Source organism: Papilio polytes, unplaced genomic scaffold (assembly GCF_000836215.1).
Source record: "Papilio polytes unplaced genomic scaffold, Ppol_1.0 DF824269.1, whole genome shotgun sequence".
Classification (NCBI taxonomy): Eukaryota; Metazoa; Arthropoda; class Insecta; order Lepidoptera; family Papilionidae; genus Papilio; species Papilio polytes.
Genome location: NW_013524935.1, coordinates 4,892,634 through 4,910,127, shown reverse-complemented (window position 1 = coordinate 4,910,127; position 17,494 = coordinate 4,892,634). Strand labels below are relative to the sequence as shown.

General features: G+C 36.6%; 2 protein-coding genes and 1 non-coding gene across 3 annotated transcripts in view; 1 reads left to right on the top strand and 2 right to left on the bottom strand.

The window, feature by feature from the left end:
• LOC106109782 (ATP-binding cassette sub-family A member 5-like) overlaps window positions 1-12,713 on the bottom strand; it is a 28,004-nt gene extending 15,291 nt beyond the window's left edge. Inside the window, exons 1-9 of the mRNA XM_013291394.1 lie at window positions 12,479-12,713; window positions 4,519-4,675; window positions 3,041-3,220; window positions 2,453-2,625; window positions 1,970-2,207; window positions 1,372-1,598; window positions 1,079-1,157; window positions 820-927; window positions 605-748 (exon numbers count right to left, since the gene is read on the bottom strand). Of these exons, the coding sequence (XP_013146848.1) occupies window positions 605-748; window positions 820-927; window positions 1,079-1,157; window positions 1,372-1,598; window positions 1,970-2,207; window positions 2,453-2,625; window positions 3,041-3,220; window positions 4,519-4,675; window positions 12,479-12,555 (1,383 nt within the window). The 5' untranslated portion in view covers window positions 12,556-12,713. The remainder of the gene's footprint in view (window positions 1-604; window positions 749-819; window positions 928-1,078; window positions 1,158-1,371; window positions 1,599-1,969; window positions 2,208-2,452; window positions 2,626-3,040; window positions 3,221-4,518; window positions 4,676-12,478) is intronic.
• Window positions 183-255, top strand: Trnak-uuu. The gene has a single exon. It is a non-coding gene; the product is annotated as a tRNA-Lys (tRNA).
• A 1,861-nt stretch (window positions 12,714-14,574) lies between the features above and the next one.
• LOC106106786 (collagenase-like) lies at window positions 14,575-17,444 on the bottom strand. Its single transcript, XM_013287447.1, has 8 exons — window positions 17,374-17,444; window positions 17,241-17,286; window positions 16,988-17,144; window positions 16,020-16,189; window positions 15,721-15,822; window positions 15,359-15,498; window positions 15,160-15,268; window positions 14,575-14,898 (listed from the first exon to the last, which is right to left on the bottom strand). Exons 1-8 carry the CDS (start codon window positions 17,422-17,424, stop codon window positions 14,648-14,650), a joined length of 1,026 nt encoding a protein of 341 aa, XP_013142901.1. The 5' UTR covers window positions 17,425-17,444; the 3' UTR covers window positions 14,575-14,647.
• Between the last annotated feature and the right edge of the window lie 50 nt (window positions 17,445-17,494).

Genomic DNA, 17,494 nt, shown 5'->3' with positions numbered 1-17,494 from the left:
AAATATATTGTTATACCTTTGAAAAATGTTTAAAATATGTTTTTACGTGTGTTTTGGAAGAAACAGGTGTTAATTTTTTTCAATGTAACTTATAATAAGTTTTATTTATTAAATGTAAACGCCTGTGTGAAATGAAATGTCACTCATATTATTTGTACACTATTTTCAGTAACTTCTTCACAGCCCGGATAGCTCAGTCGGTAGAGCATTGGACTTTTAATCCAAGGGTCCAGGGTTCAAGTCCCTGTTCGGGCGATACTTTTTGTCGATGTTTTTTTTTGCTGTTAGTACACAATATATTTTTAATTTAATTTTATGCATATAATTTTTTTTAAACAAATTTTACCTACTTTATTTTTTTAAGTAATTTAGATTTTTTTTTATAGTATAGTTTACACTATAGTTTTTTATTTAAATTTTAAAAATAATATAAAGACGTTAGTATTTCAAGTATGTAATAAATTCATACATATTTCGAATTATAAAAATAAAAACATGTACACATGAAAGTTTCCGTTTGCCAACAGATGGCGCTAGTAGTATAGTCAATTATGGAATTCTTTGAGATTAAAATTAATGGTAGGCATTCTATTAAAAACCTTACCTTATCCATAGCCAGAGCGTAACAACTGGAACTGATAAGTGAGACGAACCAGAAGGCGAGCGAGTCCGCGTTAGACACAAACACCTGGATGAAGTACAGCCAGCTCATCAGGTTCACCGCGAAACTTCCCATTATACCCGCAGTCTGCAAACAAAAGCTTTTTATAGACTGCACGATATGTTAAAAATTGCATTTAATGTTTTATGTATATTTACCCTGGCACTGTCAAAGAATGGAGTCAACATAAACGCAAATGTGATTATCGTAAAGCCAAATAGCAGCATCAGGAGGAAGATGAGGATGTAAGACGAATGCTGGAACACCTGTCAAATCATTTTTAATATTAAATTCTGTGTACGTTTGATATGGCACGTCAGACAATAGATTGCTCTAGTTTCCTACGTGCCAAGTTAATTTTTAACGGATTATCTTGTTCTTTTGTGTATATTATCAATATAAGTAGATTAAACTCACCCCCAAAGTAAATAGCAGAACTGTACTAACTATTGACAGTATTGTAACAAAGACGGCGTAGATGAGGAACCAGGAACCCCTGAAAAATACACCAAACATTGAACCAATCAAATTCTTTGTAGAAGGAACTTGGATAAAACCTTATTCTAACTGGTATTTATTGCGTAGGGGGATTCTTCTAAAGATACTCTGTCTTCTTGAGGACATATGTATGTCAGATTTTAATCTGCTAAAAGACATCATCAAGTCAAGATCATCCTAAAACGCTATATTCTAACAAGTTCCATATTTACCAATAAACAGAATCCTTTAATCCCATGATTCTCATTCCTTCTCTTATCTTCTTCTCCTTCTCCCCCACCACGAACATGAGGAGGTAGGTGATGAACTGCGAGAGCGTCATCACCATGTACATGGGCATGATGACGCGGAAGATCACCAGCCAGTCGCCGGTGTGCTGCCGCTTCGGGAACTGACGCAGGTCCACCCTAGGAGGTGGCAGAGGAGAGCCAGTGTCCAGCTAGAAATAGATAGTAGAGTATTAAAAATACTACAACACACATTTTAAGGTTTAGGAATCTAGTCTATGCACCAATACTGTCACTATAAAACCGTTCTTGATAATTGAAAAACACTCATTTTAGCGACATTTTCCTTTATTAATGGAGTTATTTTGTTTCAATCTACGGAGACAACTTAACGACTAAACGATTATGAGTCTGTAAACACCTGAAACTAAACTTACGCAACTGCTTTGATTCTTATGAGATTATGGAGGTGCTCACACTACTTCAGTTGTGCAACTAAACAGTTGAGGCTGCGAAACAATCGACAATCGCATAATTGTTGTGCGATACTTTAGTCACAGGTATACTCCCGCTCTTAGTATACCTTGATTTTAACATAATCGATGATCGACTGCATCGCTAGGAATCCTGAGTAGTAATACTGCAGCACAGGGCAGGTGTCCTCGCTGTGCATCTCCGATAATGGAATGAGCTGGCCACCACGAGACCAGTCAGAAGACCAGTCTTTAACCGCTGGTCTTTCGCGGCACTTCACTGGAGACGTGTACAGAGTACGGGTAGACGGCGTGCCGGCGTGCGAGGGATTCGTACGAATTGTGTATCTAGAGAGATTTCAATACAAATTGTTAAATATTAGTTAGTTTTGAAAAAATAATATTTTTTTTTAACAATAATAAACATCTTCGATCACAGAATACAGGGGTCAATAGGAAGCATTTTCCGCGTTTCTTCTGATGAGCGTGTGTGCTGGAATACTTTTTGTCTTAATGAAAGGACGGGAATGAAAATGTTGGATGAAAGTGGACATGATAGGGAGACGACTTTAGGCGAGAGGGATTTACTATACCTGAGCGGTTCCCCGAAGGTACTGGGGTCCGTGTGAAAGATGATGGCGATGGGGAAGTGCCTCGCGTTCAGATGGTAAGCGTCGTTCAGTTCCGTGGTGTTGTTGTAGCGCACCCAGTTGATAGGGTACTGGTCGGACTCTGCCAGCAGGTTGTTGATCTCTTCCAGGAAACCCTATAATATCGCTAAGTTTAGATTAAAGAACGGGAAAGCCATTATCCCGTTGTTAGAAGCCATATACTAAATACCGGTAACTACGAAACAGTAACGATTTGTGAACGAAAACAATTTTATTTAAACAGTTTAAATAGGTCTTCCAAAATGTTTATGTACCCCTGGTGGAGATTTTCATTAAAAAGTCTACATAATGGTTTAGCGACCATCGTCAGTACAGTAGCTGAAACGTGCCCACACCTGAAACTAAACTATCGTACAACTGTTTAGTCTTGCTTTCAGGTACGCACGCTACTCCATTTTTAATTGTGCAACTAAACTGTTGAATTCTCTGCGAAACAATCTACAATCGCACAACAGTTGTGCGACAGCTTAGTCAAAGGTGTACACTAGCTTTTAGTGTTAGTTATCTTACAACAGTCCCATTAGCCGTTGCCCAATCAGCGACGACTGCGACGGAACGGTTTTCTGGGAGGATGTCGTGGTGGATTCTGAGCAGGCGGCCCGGCTTGCTGACCTCCGGGAAGTTAGGATTCGGCACCAGCATCTTGAGGAAGATTAGGACGCCAAGGCAGTACAGGGGCACCAGCACCTCCTACCATTTGAAAATGAATTAGTGGCTATGCCTTTCATGTAGTACTAGAAGACAATAATTGAACACTGATTATTGGCGTAACAAGGTATTTTTTTTATAATAACTATAAGGTGCCAAACGAACGAGAGGCCACCTGAATCCACCGAAATGGAAAGCGACCGCTGCCCATAAACATCCGCAATTGCGGATGCGTTGCTTGCCCTTAATTGACGGAGGGCATTTCCCCTTCTTCTGCGTCTCCTCCACCGTCAAATTCACTATTCCTTCCCATCAGAGGATGGAGAGGAGAGCGTCTTAAGAAAAGGTTAAATTTACGTATGTATTACTTAGTAAGATATTTGCCTGCGTCATCTAATGTCTGTAATCTTTAATTGGATTCCAGCATTCAATAACATTAAAGTAATCTGATTAAGTTTATATCATTTGCATATCAATCGTAAAAACCTTTGTAGGGGTTTCATTTAATATGAACCAAGGTCAATGAAAATGTCTAACTATGTACATAAAACACTAGCTGTAACATTAAAAAAATAATAAAAAACTTAACCTATGTTATTCACTGATAACGTAGGTTTTTAATTGTGTAAGAATTTTAGAAATCGGCCTAGTAGTTTTTGAATTACTTCAATAAATACAAATTTTTTCTCTTTATAATATTAGTATAGATTGCAAATTATTTGCAGTGGTAGTGCCCGCTTTAACACCTTAGCACTGCAGGGCCGGCACGCCCCCAGTAATACCACGACCACACAGAAGACAGGCGTGAAATGGAAGCAATTCCGTGTTTCGTCTGATGAGTGTGGTGCTGGAGGCCTAATTTTAGTCCCTTTCTCTTTACCATCCTTTTCTTACAAGAAGAGGATGGGAAGAGGAAGTGGATTTGACGGTGGAGGATATGCATAGGAAGGGGAAATATCCTCTTTATGTGCGTCTCCTCCTCCGTCGGATAAGAGTAGGCAACGCATCTGCAATTGCGGATGTCTATGGGCAGCGGTCGCTTCGCCATTTTGGCGGATTGAGGTGGCCGCTTGCTCGTTTGCCACCTTATGTTATAAAAAAAATCAGATATCGTTGAAGAACAGAGAAGTAAATATTTAAAAATAGGAATTCCCCTTCTCATATAGAAGAAAATCTGAACTGGTTTCCAACACATGCACTCAAGAACGTGGTATAACATCTCCTTGATTCTTGTCTTTTATGTGGTGGAGATATTGATATATAAAATGCGTACTCAGAAAAGCAAATGCGGTTCCGCTTGAATTACGTTCCCCTGCATATTTGCGCCCATAAATACTCACAGCGAGGGTTTTCCTGGTATCACGCTTCTTGAGCAACAGACTGCGCAGCACGGTGGCCCACAGTTGCGGCCAGAAGCGCGCCGGCGGCCGCGTGCCCATCGCGCCGCGCAGTCTGCTACCTATCGCCACGCACTCCGGCTCTGACACCACGCATTTCCTAAACAAACATAAGATATGTTAATTGTTTTATTATTTAACTAGCTGTTCCCGTGCAGCTTCATCGGCATAAAATTATAAAAAAAATTAAAACTACAATAACCTTGCTTTCTTAATGTTGGCAGCTTGTAGTTTATGGTCCCTTTCCCAAATGAAGGTGTTTTTCCAATTTATTTAACCCCAAGTTTAATAGCGTGAAAATATATATCCTAAAGCGTGTCGTAAGTGTAGGGCTTTTAATCAAATAAAAAATTATTCAAAAAAATGCTGTGGTTGTTGACATCTTACACCACGAAATAGTGTGTTTACGCTTTAGTTATTATGTTTATTATATTACAAGATCGTCTCAGACGCCCTCTGCCATTGTTTTTAATTATTAATTTTTAATAACGTAAACGTTATAAAGAGATCCATAGAATATTCTACCTTTGCAATCAAAGCAAATATTAACATAACCTCAAAATGTAAATGCGCAGGACATTTGTATGACTCGAATGCAAATCACACAAGTTTGATTATAATAGAGGTAAGTGACAGACGGACACGCGACGTGCCTCACAATTATCTAGATGTTATTATAACGAATGAATTTTCAACTATGATTTGCTCACATATGTATAACAATTGGACAAGGGGTCTTTCGATAATTAAATCGATCGAAAAGTTACCCTATAAAGTTAATATCACGTAACACGCACTACGAGGGGTGAACAGAATGACGGATTAAAATTTGACGGGATAATTTTGGTTTAATAAAAAACTATAGGTAATTCAAAAGCTAATACTACATACATCGCATATAAATTCTCAACCCGCGAATCGTTTACTGTTACTGTATTGAAAAAAGGTTGAGTAACCCTGATTCTTAACAAGCTACGTCATGGTGTCACCTTCGTGTATGAAAGGATATCGTAGGGGAATCCTTGCGTTGACCACCAGAGGGCGTGTCGGCAGGAAGTCAGGGGCGCAGGTGTGGCGCCAAGGGGGCTACGGCATAACCGATCGAATTTAATTTACAAAGCGTTTTTATGTTTTTAGTTATACTAAGTTTTGTCTTGCAATTTGTGGAGTAATACTTGCTTTTAATTAGTTAAGAAATATAGTTACGTACTTAACTAAATCAGCAATATTTTAGCTGTTTTTATTTAATATTATAGTTATGAAAACGAGAAATGTTTGTGACATGTCACAAAAGTGTTTACTGTACAAATTGTATGATTAAAAATAATTTTAAAAACAAAAAAGAAGTTACATAAACACAAAATGTATTGAAACTGGAAACTTTCCAAGCTACCCGAGGTACAGAGAGTAGATAGTTATTGATATCTATTCCATTTCAAAATGGCGTCCAAACAAAACATGAACAGGCGCTCATGCCACTCAATGGCATTCTTTTGGACTTTTAACATGCAACTGCAGTATGTCGTTTGTTATATTTCGTATATGAATGATTAATAATTACATAAATTAATGCTTAATTAAAAAATTAGGCTCTGTTCTATTTAAATTTTATAAGTTAAAACTCCAGCTTATCGTAGACATCTTATGTAAAGTTTTTTTTAATAAAGGTTAACTTTTCGTACGTCAGTCACGGTCAAAGTTAATTACAGATTCTTAGTACCGCGGTATGCCAACCGTAATACTTTAACAAAGTTCATTGTCCGCAATCAAATTCTAAACTACTAATTTACTACATTACTTTAGGGCCGTCACGATTAGTGCTATGAGAGTAATGCTAGTTTCACACGAGGGCGGAACAGTGACGCAGGGCAAACGATGAATTACATACTGCTATTAAATATATTAACGGATCCTTTTATAAAAAAAGTACCTACATACATTTTTACATTGCTTTCCCTTCTCATCCTCGCCTTTTTATATAGAATTGGCCATACAGTAATATAACAGAACGCGGAAATACTTCCACATCACTTGTCTTCTGTGTAGTTGTGATATTACAACAGCAGAGGCTATTCATGCAGTACTGGCTACTGCTTCTGTCCTCGTGTGAAATTACCATTAAGTTGTGACGTAAGCGGTTTACTGCTGCCTCATAAAATCAATGCTGTAAAGGTCGAGGTGGGACGTTCGCTTTGCATTTAGGATAATGGACAACTAAACGATATCGATTCCTTACAATTAGGGACAGAAATAAAATCTATTTTCGATTGGAAAGGTGTGGCCGAAATTAGCAAAGACTTTTTGAAAGATTTTTTAGTTGTGCAACTAAACAGTTGAATTGATTGCGAGCGAATCGCACAACATTTGTGTGATTGTCGATTATTACTTCCTACTTTCTCCCTCACTCAGTCCCATTAGAGTCTTCAGGATAGAGCGAGGTAGGACGATCACCTAGGTCGTCAAAAAAGGGCGTCTTGGTTGATTTATGCCTTTTTCCTATAGGTTTTTTTTATTACAGTTAAGGAGCGTCGTAGAAATCTTGCCCAGGACAGCGGTAGACTTAGCAACTCTTTAGAGACCACTTAATTATCCGTGTGCGTCAGAACTACTCCGATTAACTTTTAATTATCTAGCAAGTTCATTTAAAAACGCGGTAATCTCATAGACACACCCTGGAGCGCGACGATTATCTGTTGATTTATTCGCGGTATTAGCTACCTCGTACATTTATGCAATCAATAACTTTACATTATACTTTCTAGTAATTAATAAAGTATACTGCAACATAACTATATTCTGATATACCAGAATTTTTTTTTTATAACATAAGGTGGCAAACGAGCAAGCGGCCACCCGAATCCGCCAAAATGACGAAGCGACCGCTGCCCATAGACATCCGCAATTGCAGATGCGTTGCCTACCCTTATCCGACGGAGGAGGAGACGCACATAATGAGGATATTTCCCCTTCCTATGCATCTCCTTCCAAATGAGAAATCCTTATGAGAAAAAGGTGGTCTCCTTTCCACTTAAGGGACTTAAATTAGGCCTCCGGCACCACAATAATCAGACGAAACACGGAATTACTTCCACTTCACGCCTGTCTTCTGTGTGGTTGTGATATTTGTTGTGTATTGTTTCCGAACTGGTGGCTGCGCCCGCCGTCAATATGACAGCTGGTTGAATAAACAGTCTGTGCTAAGCAAGCTATCCTTTTACTACTCCCAATAATTAACAGTATTACACCGGGCGTGCCGGCCCATTCGTGCTAAGATGTTAAAGCGGGCAGTACCACTGTCAAAAAATACCATAAAAAAGCAAATCAAAGGGCAATTTACACTTTAAAATCATGAAAATTACCCCCTGTCTTTCATATTTCATCTCCTCTACCTTACCCTACTCCAGTAGAGTCGGCGCAACGGGTTTTAATTCTCCAAATAACTCTATCATCTGTCATCTCAGTCATTACTCCCTGATCATGTCACCATTCATGCAATCCATCCATCTCTTTCTACGTCTTGTCCTATAAACTACCCCGCCTTTCTCCTTTATTTAATCTTGCTAGATACGCTTAATTCTGACAATTTTAACTGAACAGATTGACTCTTCAGTCTCTCTCGTCTTCTCTGAAACTGTCAGAACGGTAGCAGGCTTATCGACGAAATTTATTCTAATATTTAGAGTGGGAACTAAAAGTTAGTCGAATAAAAGAGAAAGAAGTTATTTTTAAATTTCGTGAAAATCGTTTCAAATACTGTTTTTCACATCCCAGGCATTGTGACCTTAAAACTTGTAGACGGGGCGGCGTCAGGCGTGCTGCGATGTAGGTTGCTTGGCATGTAGCCCGCCATCCTAACCTAGTCCGCACTCTTTGCTTTTAAAGTTACAGTTGAATACGTAGAAAGGAGGTTAAGAAATAAGTTTCGCTTTAAGCCATCATAAAGTTATTTTTGAACGACACAGGACAATGTTTTGGCTGTTGTGATTATTTGTGGATATGTCGTTAGTGATAGGCGGAATTTGGATGGACATTAAAATACCATTAAAAATGTTACTAATTATAAGTTTATTCCAATTAGAATATAGAAAGAAAGTTATAATTACATCGAAAAGTTTCTTAATAAATTAGAAGTATATTACAATAAGTTCTACGGACGGGATCTTATAAATAATGAATGAAGAAATAAGACGCAGCCTATCTCAGTCAAGTCTAGACTCTGACAAATATAGACTTTATACGTACTAACTTAGAGGTTAAACATAAAAAACACGTTACAGCTCTTACCGCAGACTTTTTATGAACCAAACGTGTCTAGTATAAAGATGAGTTTCCACGGTGCGTGACTCTGAACGGATACCAACAAGCACAAATATCGATAAAGAGTCTGTATACAAGCGGTTATTGTATATTGGTCAGTCTGTAAAACCAGGTACTATAAAAGCCTGCCTTAAGATTATCTTCAGATCATGCTCTTTGGGTACACCGAGCCCTTGAAACGACAGAATAAAATATGACCGCGGACCGCTTCAATAAAAATGTTCAGAGTTCTTAGTAAACGAACTTTTTATATTTTCAGGTTTTGACCTTGTTTGTTCTCCTTCAAACTACGATATATTAAATAACATTCGAACAGAAAAAATAACCAAAGGAATGTAATTCATACGTTACAAAACTTTTAATAGGAGTGAGGTATAAACTCTTTATAGTATAACTAAATAACTTTAACTGCGTATTTCGTAATGCATGAAACGGATAAAACGGTCGCCGGAAACATCTATCTACTTATAACCATAAATCATAACATTATCTTTTTAATAATTTCGTCGATGTTATTAATAAATATACACGAGCATTGGCGGCCACCGCTACCCCACCTACGTGTCACTAAAATTATATTTGATTAATTACCTATTTATAGTCTGTGGCGCTTATTTTCACTGGAAGTTTGTCATTTATTTAATCTATAACATAAGTGTGATTTTTAAATTAAGTATTTAGCAACTGATTTTTATCTTAATTATTATTATGCCATCTGTATTGATATTTTTTATTATTTATGAAACAGCTGGAACAGTGTAAACCCACAGTTAATTAGACCAAATAAGGCGTCTAGTCCTACACTAATTAATGTATTTTCTATTCAAATTTTATCCATTTCGTTATCTTTTCGTTCGTGCTTCAACTAATTTTCAGTTACGATTCCACACAAATTAATTACAAACAAGGTTACTGAATTTAAAACAAAATCCTCACAGGTTTGTAGAATTAAAATAAAAATTCGGTCAAATACTCTGCGTAACAATGAAGCTCTGTGATTCATGAGACGCCTTCTATATGTTGATTAAAAAGGAATAAATCAGCCAGACAGTTGAAAACATACAAATTAATTAGAGGCCAGACAAATTAAGGACCTTTTTGATGTCGAGCACCTTACGTACATGACTCTCAAGAATATGATTTATTTCTCACTAGCTTTTGCCCTTCACTCCGAGCGGAAATTACTAAGTAACTAGCCTATGTATTCTTCCAGACTATCATCTACATCTATGCCAAATTTAATCGGGAACTGTTTCGCAGTTTATGCTATAAATAATAACAAACATCCATCCATCTAAACTTTCGCATTCATTAGTAAGATTCTATCGATTATTTTCTTTTATAACTTTGCAAGTCGCCAGTGAATGTCGGAATCGACGCACTAGATTTTCTTCCTGCTGATTATTTCTATCGTCTCTTCCTTCAATTACACCTTTCATGCAATCCGTCTTATCCTAGACCCTCAAATACATATTAAAAGTCCTTGACATATACGACTATTTTCTCCTTAAAACATTATTGCCCGCAAACTTAGTACCGCGAAATTAAAAAAAAGCCTGTAAAATGCCTATCAATGTCAGCTACCCTCCAGTGAAAGTCACTTCGAAATCAGCCCAGTTGTTTCGGAGATTACCGGGAACAAACGAGGCTTGCGGCCAGACATACAAACACTTTTTTAAATGCGATTTTGTCAGTAACGCAAATAAATCAACTTCACGAAATCTGAAATTGTTCCTTTGATGTTACATACAGACACTCCAATTTTATTACATGTATCATATAGATAGAAGATCATTGGTGATAATTTCCGATTTCTTATGTTCCGTTTGTTATGTCATGTAGATAACATACAAATATATGTCAACACAGCGTACAGTGTACTGTGACGTGGCAGAACGTAATTTGGCGCCGTGCCAACAGACGACACAACGAGAGAATTTAATAAAAATCTCACGACCAGCCCACTACTAACTGAATTCTTGTAATCATTGTTATTACTCATTACCTCTACATTGATCAGTTATAAAACAATCAATGCTGTACCCTAGTGACTCAGGAGTGTAGATTTTTCATATTTATATATATCTATTTCTATACTATCATTATAAAGAGGAAAGATTTGTATTTTTGTATGTATTGAAGTAACGCAAAAACTACTGGGCCGATTTTAAAAATCCTTTCACAATTAGAAAGGTAATTTATCTGTGAGTAACATAGGCTATATTTTTTATTTCCCGCGGACGTAGTCGCGATCAACTAGTCTTTACTAATATTATAAAGAGGAAAGATTTATATTTTTGTATGTATTCGATTCACGTGAAAACTACTTGGCCGATTTCAAAAATTCTTTCACCATTAGAAAGGTAATTTTACGGTGAGTAATATAGGCAATATTTTTTTATTATTTTTTTTAATTTTAGTCGGGCGAAGTCGTCCTGATCTAAACCGATTTTGACAAACGAGGTGTCTTTCAACTCGTATTCAATAATTCAATACTCCTGAGGCCTGAGTGTAAAAAGTTATGAGATACAGTGAGGGCTGTAATAGTTTTTTAACCAAAATTATTAAAATTAAATATTTCTAATAAATAAAATTTCGACTTCGGAGTTATTTCCGGTATTAACACATAGAAAATCTTTTTAACAAATTATTTCCACGTAACATGCAGTCAGTTGCAGAGGTTGACCCCGGAGTGACCCGGCATAAATTGCCCATGGGGCGACCAGGAGTGGCTCTCGTATCTGAACTCATTACAAAAACTAATTCAAACTTCACCCTACAATGTAGACTATAAACTGATTGTTAATAATTGGATCATCTTTATCATTTTTTTTTTAATTATTATTCGATGACCAAGGTATTCAAGATAAAAGTTAACATCTGCGTATATACGAACGCTTTTTCCGGGTTTTCATTTACGAAAATACCTGCGGTATAAAGATAAAGGGTTTCCAGGAATTAAAAGTTAATCTTGTATATCCAAGGAATTGTTTTGGAATTGGCGTTTAGACAAGTTTTCAATTACTACTTAGTTCTCCCTTATTTTTATTTGTTAAAAGTAAGATTAGAAGAGTGATTTGAAGTTGGGGAGATTTTCGACTTTTTCAGTAGATAGATTACGTTATAAATTTTACTTCATCCACCTTTACTTAAGTCTTTGAATTTATCTAGACCATTTTATGTACGTTAGGAGATTACCACTTAAATATTCATAATTGCGTAAAAGTGCAAAACGAAACACCTAACATCACAATGGAAAGTAATCAACGAAACAAAAGATTTTTAAGGGTGCGGTACACGCTTTCCCCGCTACGTAATTACTACCCTTTACACCAGCCCCAGGGTTGCTTATCGACGTCTTTACTAGAACACTAAATGTCACTTTTTAATTATTTATCGGTGGAAAAACCCTATTTAATTTTTAATTCTTTTCTGCGCGTAAAATATGCTTAAACGATTGAAGCCAGAAGCTCAATAAAAAATAATTCGATGTCTTTAATTTTTCGTAATAGCCAGTGTTACTGGCCGTTAAGAACTATAACATAGTTAATATACTCTGTATTTAGTGATTTTTTTTAATACTAACGTTAGTTGTTCGGTGGTGGCCGGCGAATGGCGTCCGTCATCCCGCGCACTACCCAGCACCCCATCGGGACCACTCATGCAACACAATAAATACGCACTGAATCACAAAATAAATCCCTCTAAGGCCGCCGTACACTGACCACTATAACATCATTGGGGCACCAATATAATATAGCACTGGAATATGACAAGGTTACGATTTGCTGTTTCAAGTGTACGCGAGGCGCGCTGTCCCACCGGCCGCCATCATGATTTGAGGGAGCGATTCGCGCGCGCGCCAAATATTATTAAGTGTTGCTATACATTTTCCCCTCTGCTCATTTATGGGGTAATTTAATACGCTGCGTGATAGTACTTAAATCGATACTGTGACTATGAGCCATAACAAAATCAATATTGTAAAGAGAATAGAACGAACTACTTGGCATCTGTCCAAATCACAGTTAAGGATTATCAGAAATATAGGTAATTGCTATTGATGTTTAGTTTTAAGAATATAGATTATTCATCCGGTTAGAAGTTATTTTCGTTAAACACTAACCAACATAAGAATTAGATTTTGCTTAACTTTAGTGTGTAAATAATTCCTGTCAAAAACTATTGAGGAAATTTTATTTCGTTGCTTGCATCCCCAACACGCATGCGCGATGACCAACCACTGCAATACGACGTCGTGCAATAGGAACCTATTTTTACATTTCTTTGTGGCCTAACGAGAATTACACTTCTAACACTAGGCAAGATATAATTCAATCTTTCTATTGTCTATTTGAACATTAACAATATCTCAAACATAGGTTTTTTTTAAGTTAATATATTAGGATGTAACAGGAAATTAAATGAACGTGTGATGTAGGGTAGCAGAAAAGTGAATGAGGCTGTAATTTATTGATAAAATATTGATAGAAGTTCATTTAACGAGTTTCCTTCTAATAAGAACATTACAACTACTTGATTCACCTGTTTATTTAGAAAATAAACCTCCTTTTCAAACGTAGTCGCGCATCTGCATTAGGACTTTTTTTGATTAATTTTCAGTGAGTTATTTATCATTTTTAATGATTATTTTTTAATTTATAGATGGCTTTTCTCTATTATAATAAACCTTATAGTGTCTAATATTGTAATAACTTCTAATTTTTAGTTATTGTTTAGGAATCCAGCTAGTAGAGTCGTATAAGCGTATCAATGCGGATGACATTTGTCACCAAAAAAATATCTGAATCTGCTACCCACATAAACTAATGTTATACAGGACTAGCGTGTGGGAGTCGACGTAAACAAATCACTTAAACCACATCTCAAGGGTACCTCTGTGAAGGTCGAGACTTCACAAATATTTGAGACATTTACATAGACATGTTTATATATGTAGTAGCTCTCGCCCGCGACTCCGTTCGCGTGGAATTAAAAAATTAAAAGCAAGTAGTCTATGTGTTCTTCCAGACTATCCTCTATATCTATGAAAATTTTCATCGAGATCTGTTCAGCAGTTTAGGCTACAAACTCTAACAAACATCCATCCGTTTAATGTTTAAAATTGAAGGTATTATTAAAAAAAATCAAAAACTACTATTGATTATCTTTATTACTTAGGTATTACTAGATTTTTTTAAATTTTGCTAGGATGATGTCAAGAGAAGTTTGTACGTTATATTTGTAATCTTACTAATATTATAAATGCGAAAGTTTAGATGGATGGATGTTTGTTATAGTTTGTAGCCTAAACAGCGAACGGATGTTGATGAAATTTGGTATAGACTTAGAGGATAGTTTGGAAGGATACATAGGCTACTTGCTTTTGGTTTATTTTTAAACCACGCGAACGGAGTCGCGGGCGAAGGCTAGTTGCGTATAAATCTTTCAAATAAAATCGTCGTTATCTTGAAAGTTCGAGACGTGATCAATTTAAGTAAACAAGACTAGACGAAATAAATCTAATGCTTTTAATTACAAAGTTCTGTGAGGAAAAGAATATCTAAGCGTAAGTACTTTGTTTTCGCTACATTCTCTTGAACACATAAGTTGGTACTACTGAGAGTAGTTTAAGGAAACATTATTTTTGTAAACATTTAATACTTTAATTAAAAAGCATAGTTACATTTCAATAATAATTTAGTTATTGAACAACTCCGATATAATAAGTGTCAAATATTACTAGTAAATTATTTTAGAATCTGAACCAGAAGAAATATTTGCTTGGTGCTTCTAAAACTTCTGGTTCGGTTTCAGGTTCCGAAACCGTGGTGGGTTCTGGTTCACTAACGGTGGTAGGTTCAGCTTCGGATACTGTGGTAGGTACAGGTTCCGCGGTGGTGGTATCGATACCAATGGTCGTGGTGGTAGGTTCCACTTGCACGTCGAAATTCAATTCTGTCACTTCGCTTATCCAGTCATGGTAAGGACCGGTACGGATGAAACCTGTAGAGAAAATTGTGAATATTTTTTTTGAACAAATACGATAGTAGGCCTTTTGTGGCTGTAAAAGACCTATTTATTTATTCTTTCGTCGTATTGCAACAACAAACAAAAGGCCGACAACGCATCCGTAGTTCCTCTGGAAATGCAAATGACGAGAGGCGGCGTTGATAATCTTGGTGTTTGAAGCTCATTCCGCCCTTATTATAAAAAAAATGTGCATGCTAAAGTAAAATGCTCCTTAGACGTATGAGTTAAACTTACCAGCAGGGAAGTCAGTGTGGCAACCGGTGCCAGAGACGAAAGATGATATACCGATCTGAGTAGGCTGGCCGTCCACGTCTTCTACTAGCAGAGGTCCGCCGCTATCACCCTGTAACAATGTGTAACATTTAATCGATTCTTCTCGATTCTTGAAACTTCTCCGTCTGTACTTGGAAATCCTTTTTTTTTTAATATTCACCTGGCAAGTAGACTGGCTGGTAACGTTATAGCCGCTGGCGCAGATCGTAGAATCGATCACAATGCTGCCGTACAGACCGCGGCAGAACGCGTTCGACACACCACGTAAGAACACCCAATTTAGGTTCTCCGGAGACTCACCTTAGAAAAGACAGAAACCTTAGAAAAAACATTGAAAGAAGAGTACAAAATGTACTCTTCTTTCAATAAAAATCCTAAATAACAGTGAAAGTAATACCAAACAAATGAAATTATTGTGTTACTTTTCGGAATATGGGCATATTGCCCACTATCTTTCAAACATCAAGTCTTTTATTAATTCTTTTAAAATTCGATTCCTGCGATTTGTGTTGGATGACATACCTAAAGTCCATGTACGTCCCCAACCGCTGGCTTGTAGCCTCACGTCACTGTAGTCCTTGTTAGCGTCGAACGAAGACTGCAGGCGTACTGGCTGTACACGGTCTGAAACAAACACGAAAGATGTTACAAGAATTTATTAATACATCCTACAAAAATATTGCTTTACTGTCCTTTGGATCTTTACAAATCATGTGATTAATTTAAGTATTAACTACGTATTAGAAGGGTTGTGTACCGTATGGAATTTGAGAGTACTCTACATAATTTAAATGTAACTAAAAGCATATAAAATTTATTACCTGTAAATTGCAAGACGCGGTTGAACTTTAGTAGACCGATATCGTGCGGTTGAACCACAGATTGCAAAGCCTCGATGTACTGCGGGTGATTGTAGTACGTTGTGGTCTCAAAGATGCCTTCAGGTCTCGTGAGGTTAAGAGTACCGGTACGGATGACTATTGTCACACGGCTATAAGACAAATTACCAATGATTACTGGTTACTAATATTAAAAAAAAAAAACACGAACAAGAGAGAAATAGAGATTACCTAATTTTTTAAATACAATTTTCTTATTGGACAAAATGTTTAAAATGAATTATTACCTGTTGTATTCCTACAACTTCTCAAAATCATTCAGGCCGTTGAAAATTAAGGGGACTACAATACCAATGAAATGCATTGTAGTACAAAATATGCCTCGAAAACGTCACCTTCCTATCTACAAAGATTGGATAAATATTCGAAAAAATGTCCCCTTATCTTAATTTAATGAACATAACTAACTCTGGTATATTTTATCTTTACACGACATTAACGTTATTTTAATTAATCGAGGGCAAGATTACATGTCAGAAAATTATCAGTTATTTTCGGCAAGTTGTATTTAAGAAATATTTGTAAACTAGCTTTCGCGTGGATTTAAAAAAACAAAAGTATGTAGCCTATGTGTCCTTCCAGACATCTCTACGTCTAAGCCAAATTTAATCGAGATCAGTTCAGCCACTTATATTTAAACTCTAACAAACATTATTTTTTCGTCTGTCCGTCTGATTTTTTTTCACCTTTCTATTCGCAGGACGGGTGGACCGATATTGACTTGATTTTGATGGGAAAATAGATGATGTACACGGGTATGTTACAGATGACAAGATGTTTGACGAGACGAATAACACAGTTTTTTTAATCGGCGCTAACAAAATTTGAGGGAGACTGCTCATAAATCATAAAATAACAAGAATTAAGGACATCCTCCATTGATGACTTACGTGGCAGTACAATGTGCTGCAGTTAGTCCCCATTCTTGGTGTATGATGGTACCACCACAACCGTTAACTCTACCATCCAGGTTCACCATCCGAAGTGAGATCTGGTAAGGGAACTGACCTTCAGTTGCTTCCCAACCTGACACAATACGGTTTTGACCTACGAGAAAAATAAAATACAAATTCAGTCTCAAAAAAAATTAACCATCTATTTACTCTAGCTAAATAAATAAAAAAAAATGAAGTCATCACTTACTGCGCAGAGCATTTTCGGGAAAAGTTACCTTAGGGTAAGCTAATACCTGAAAACATAAAATAACGACTTATTTATTCTTCTTTCGATGTAAAAACTAGATTTTTATTCTGTAAAAATTTAATTGAACCATTACCGAGCTTCCAAGCACAGCCACAAAGAACCCTACAAGACACCAGCCCGCCATACCGTCGTATCCGTGAATAATGCAAGTTTACCTCATTATACTCAAAAGTAATTAATTGATAACGAATATA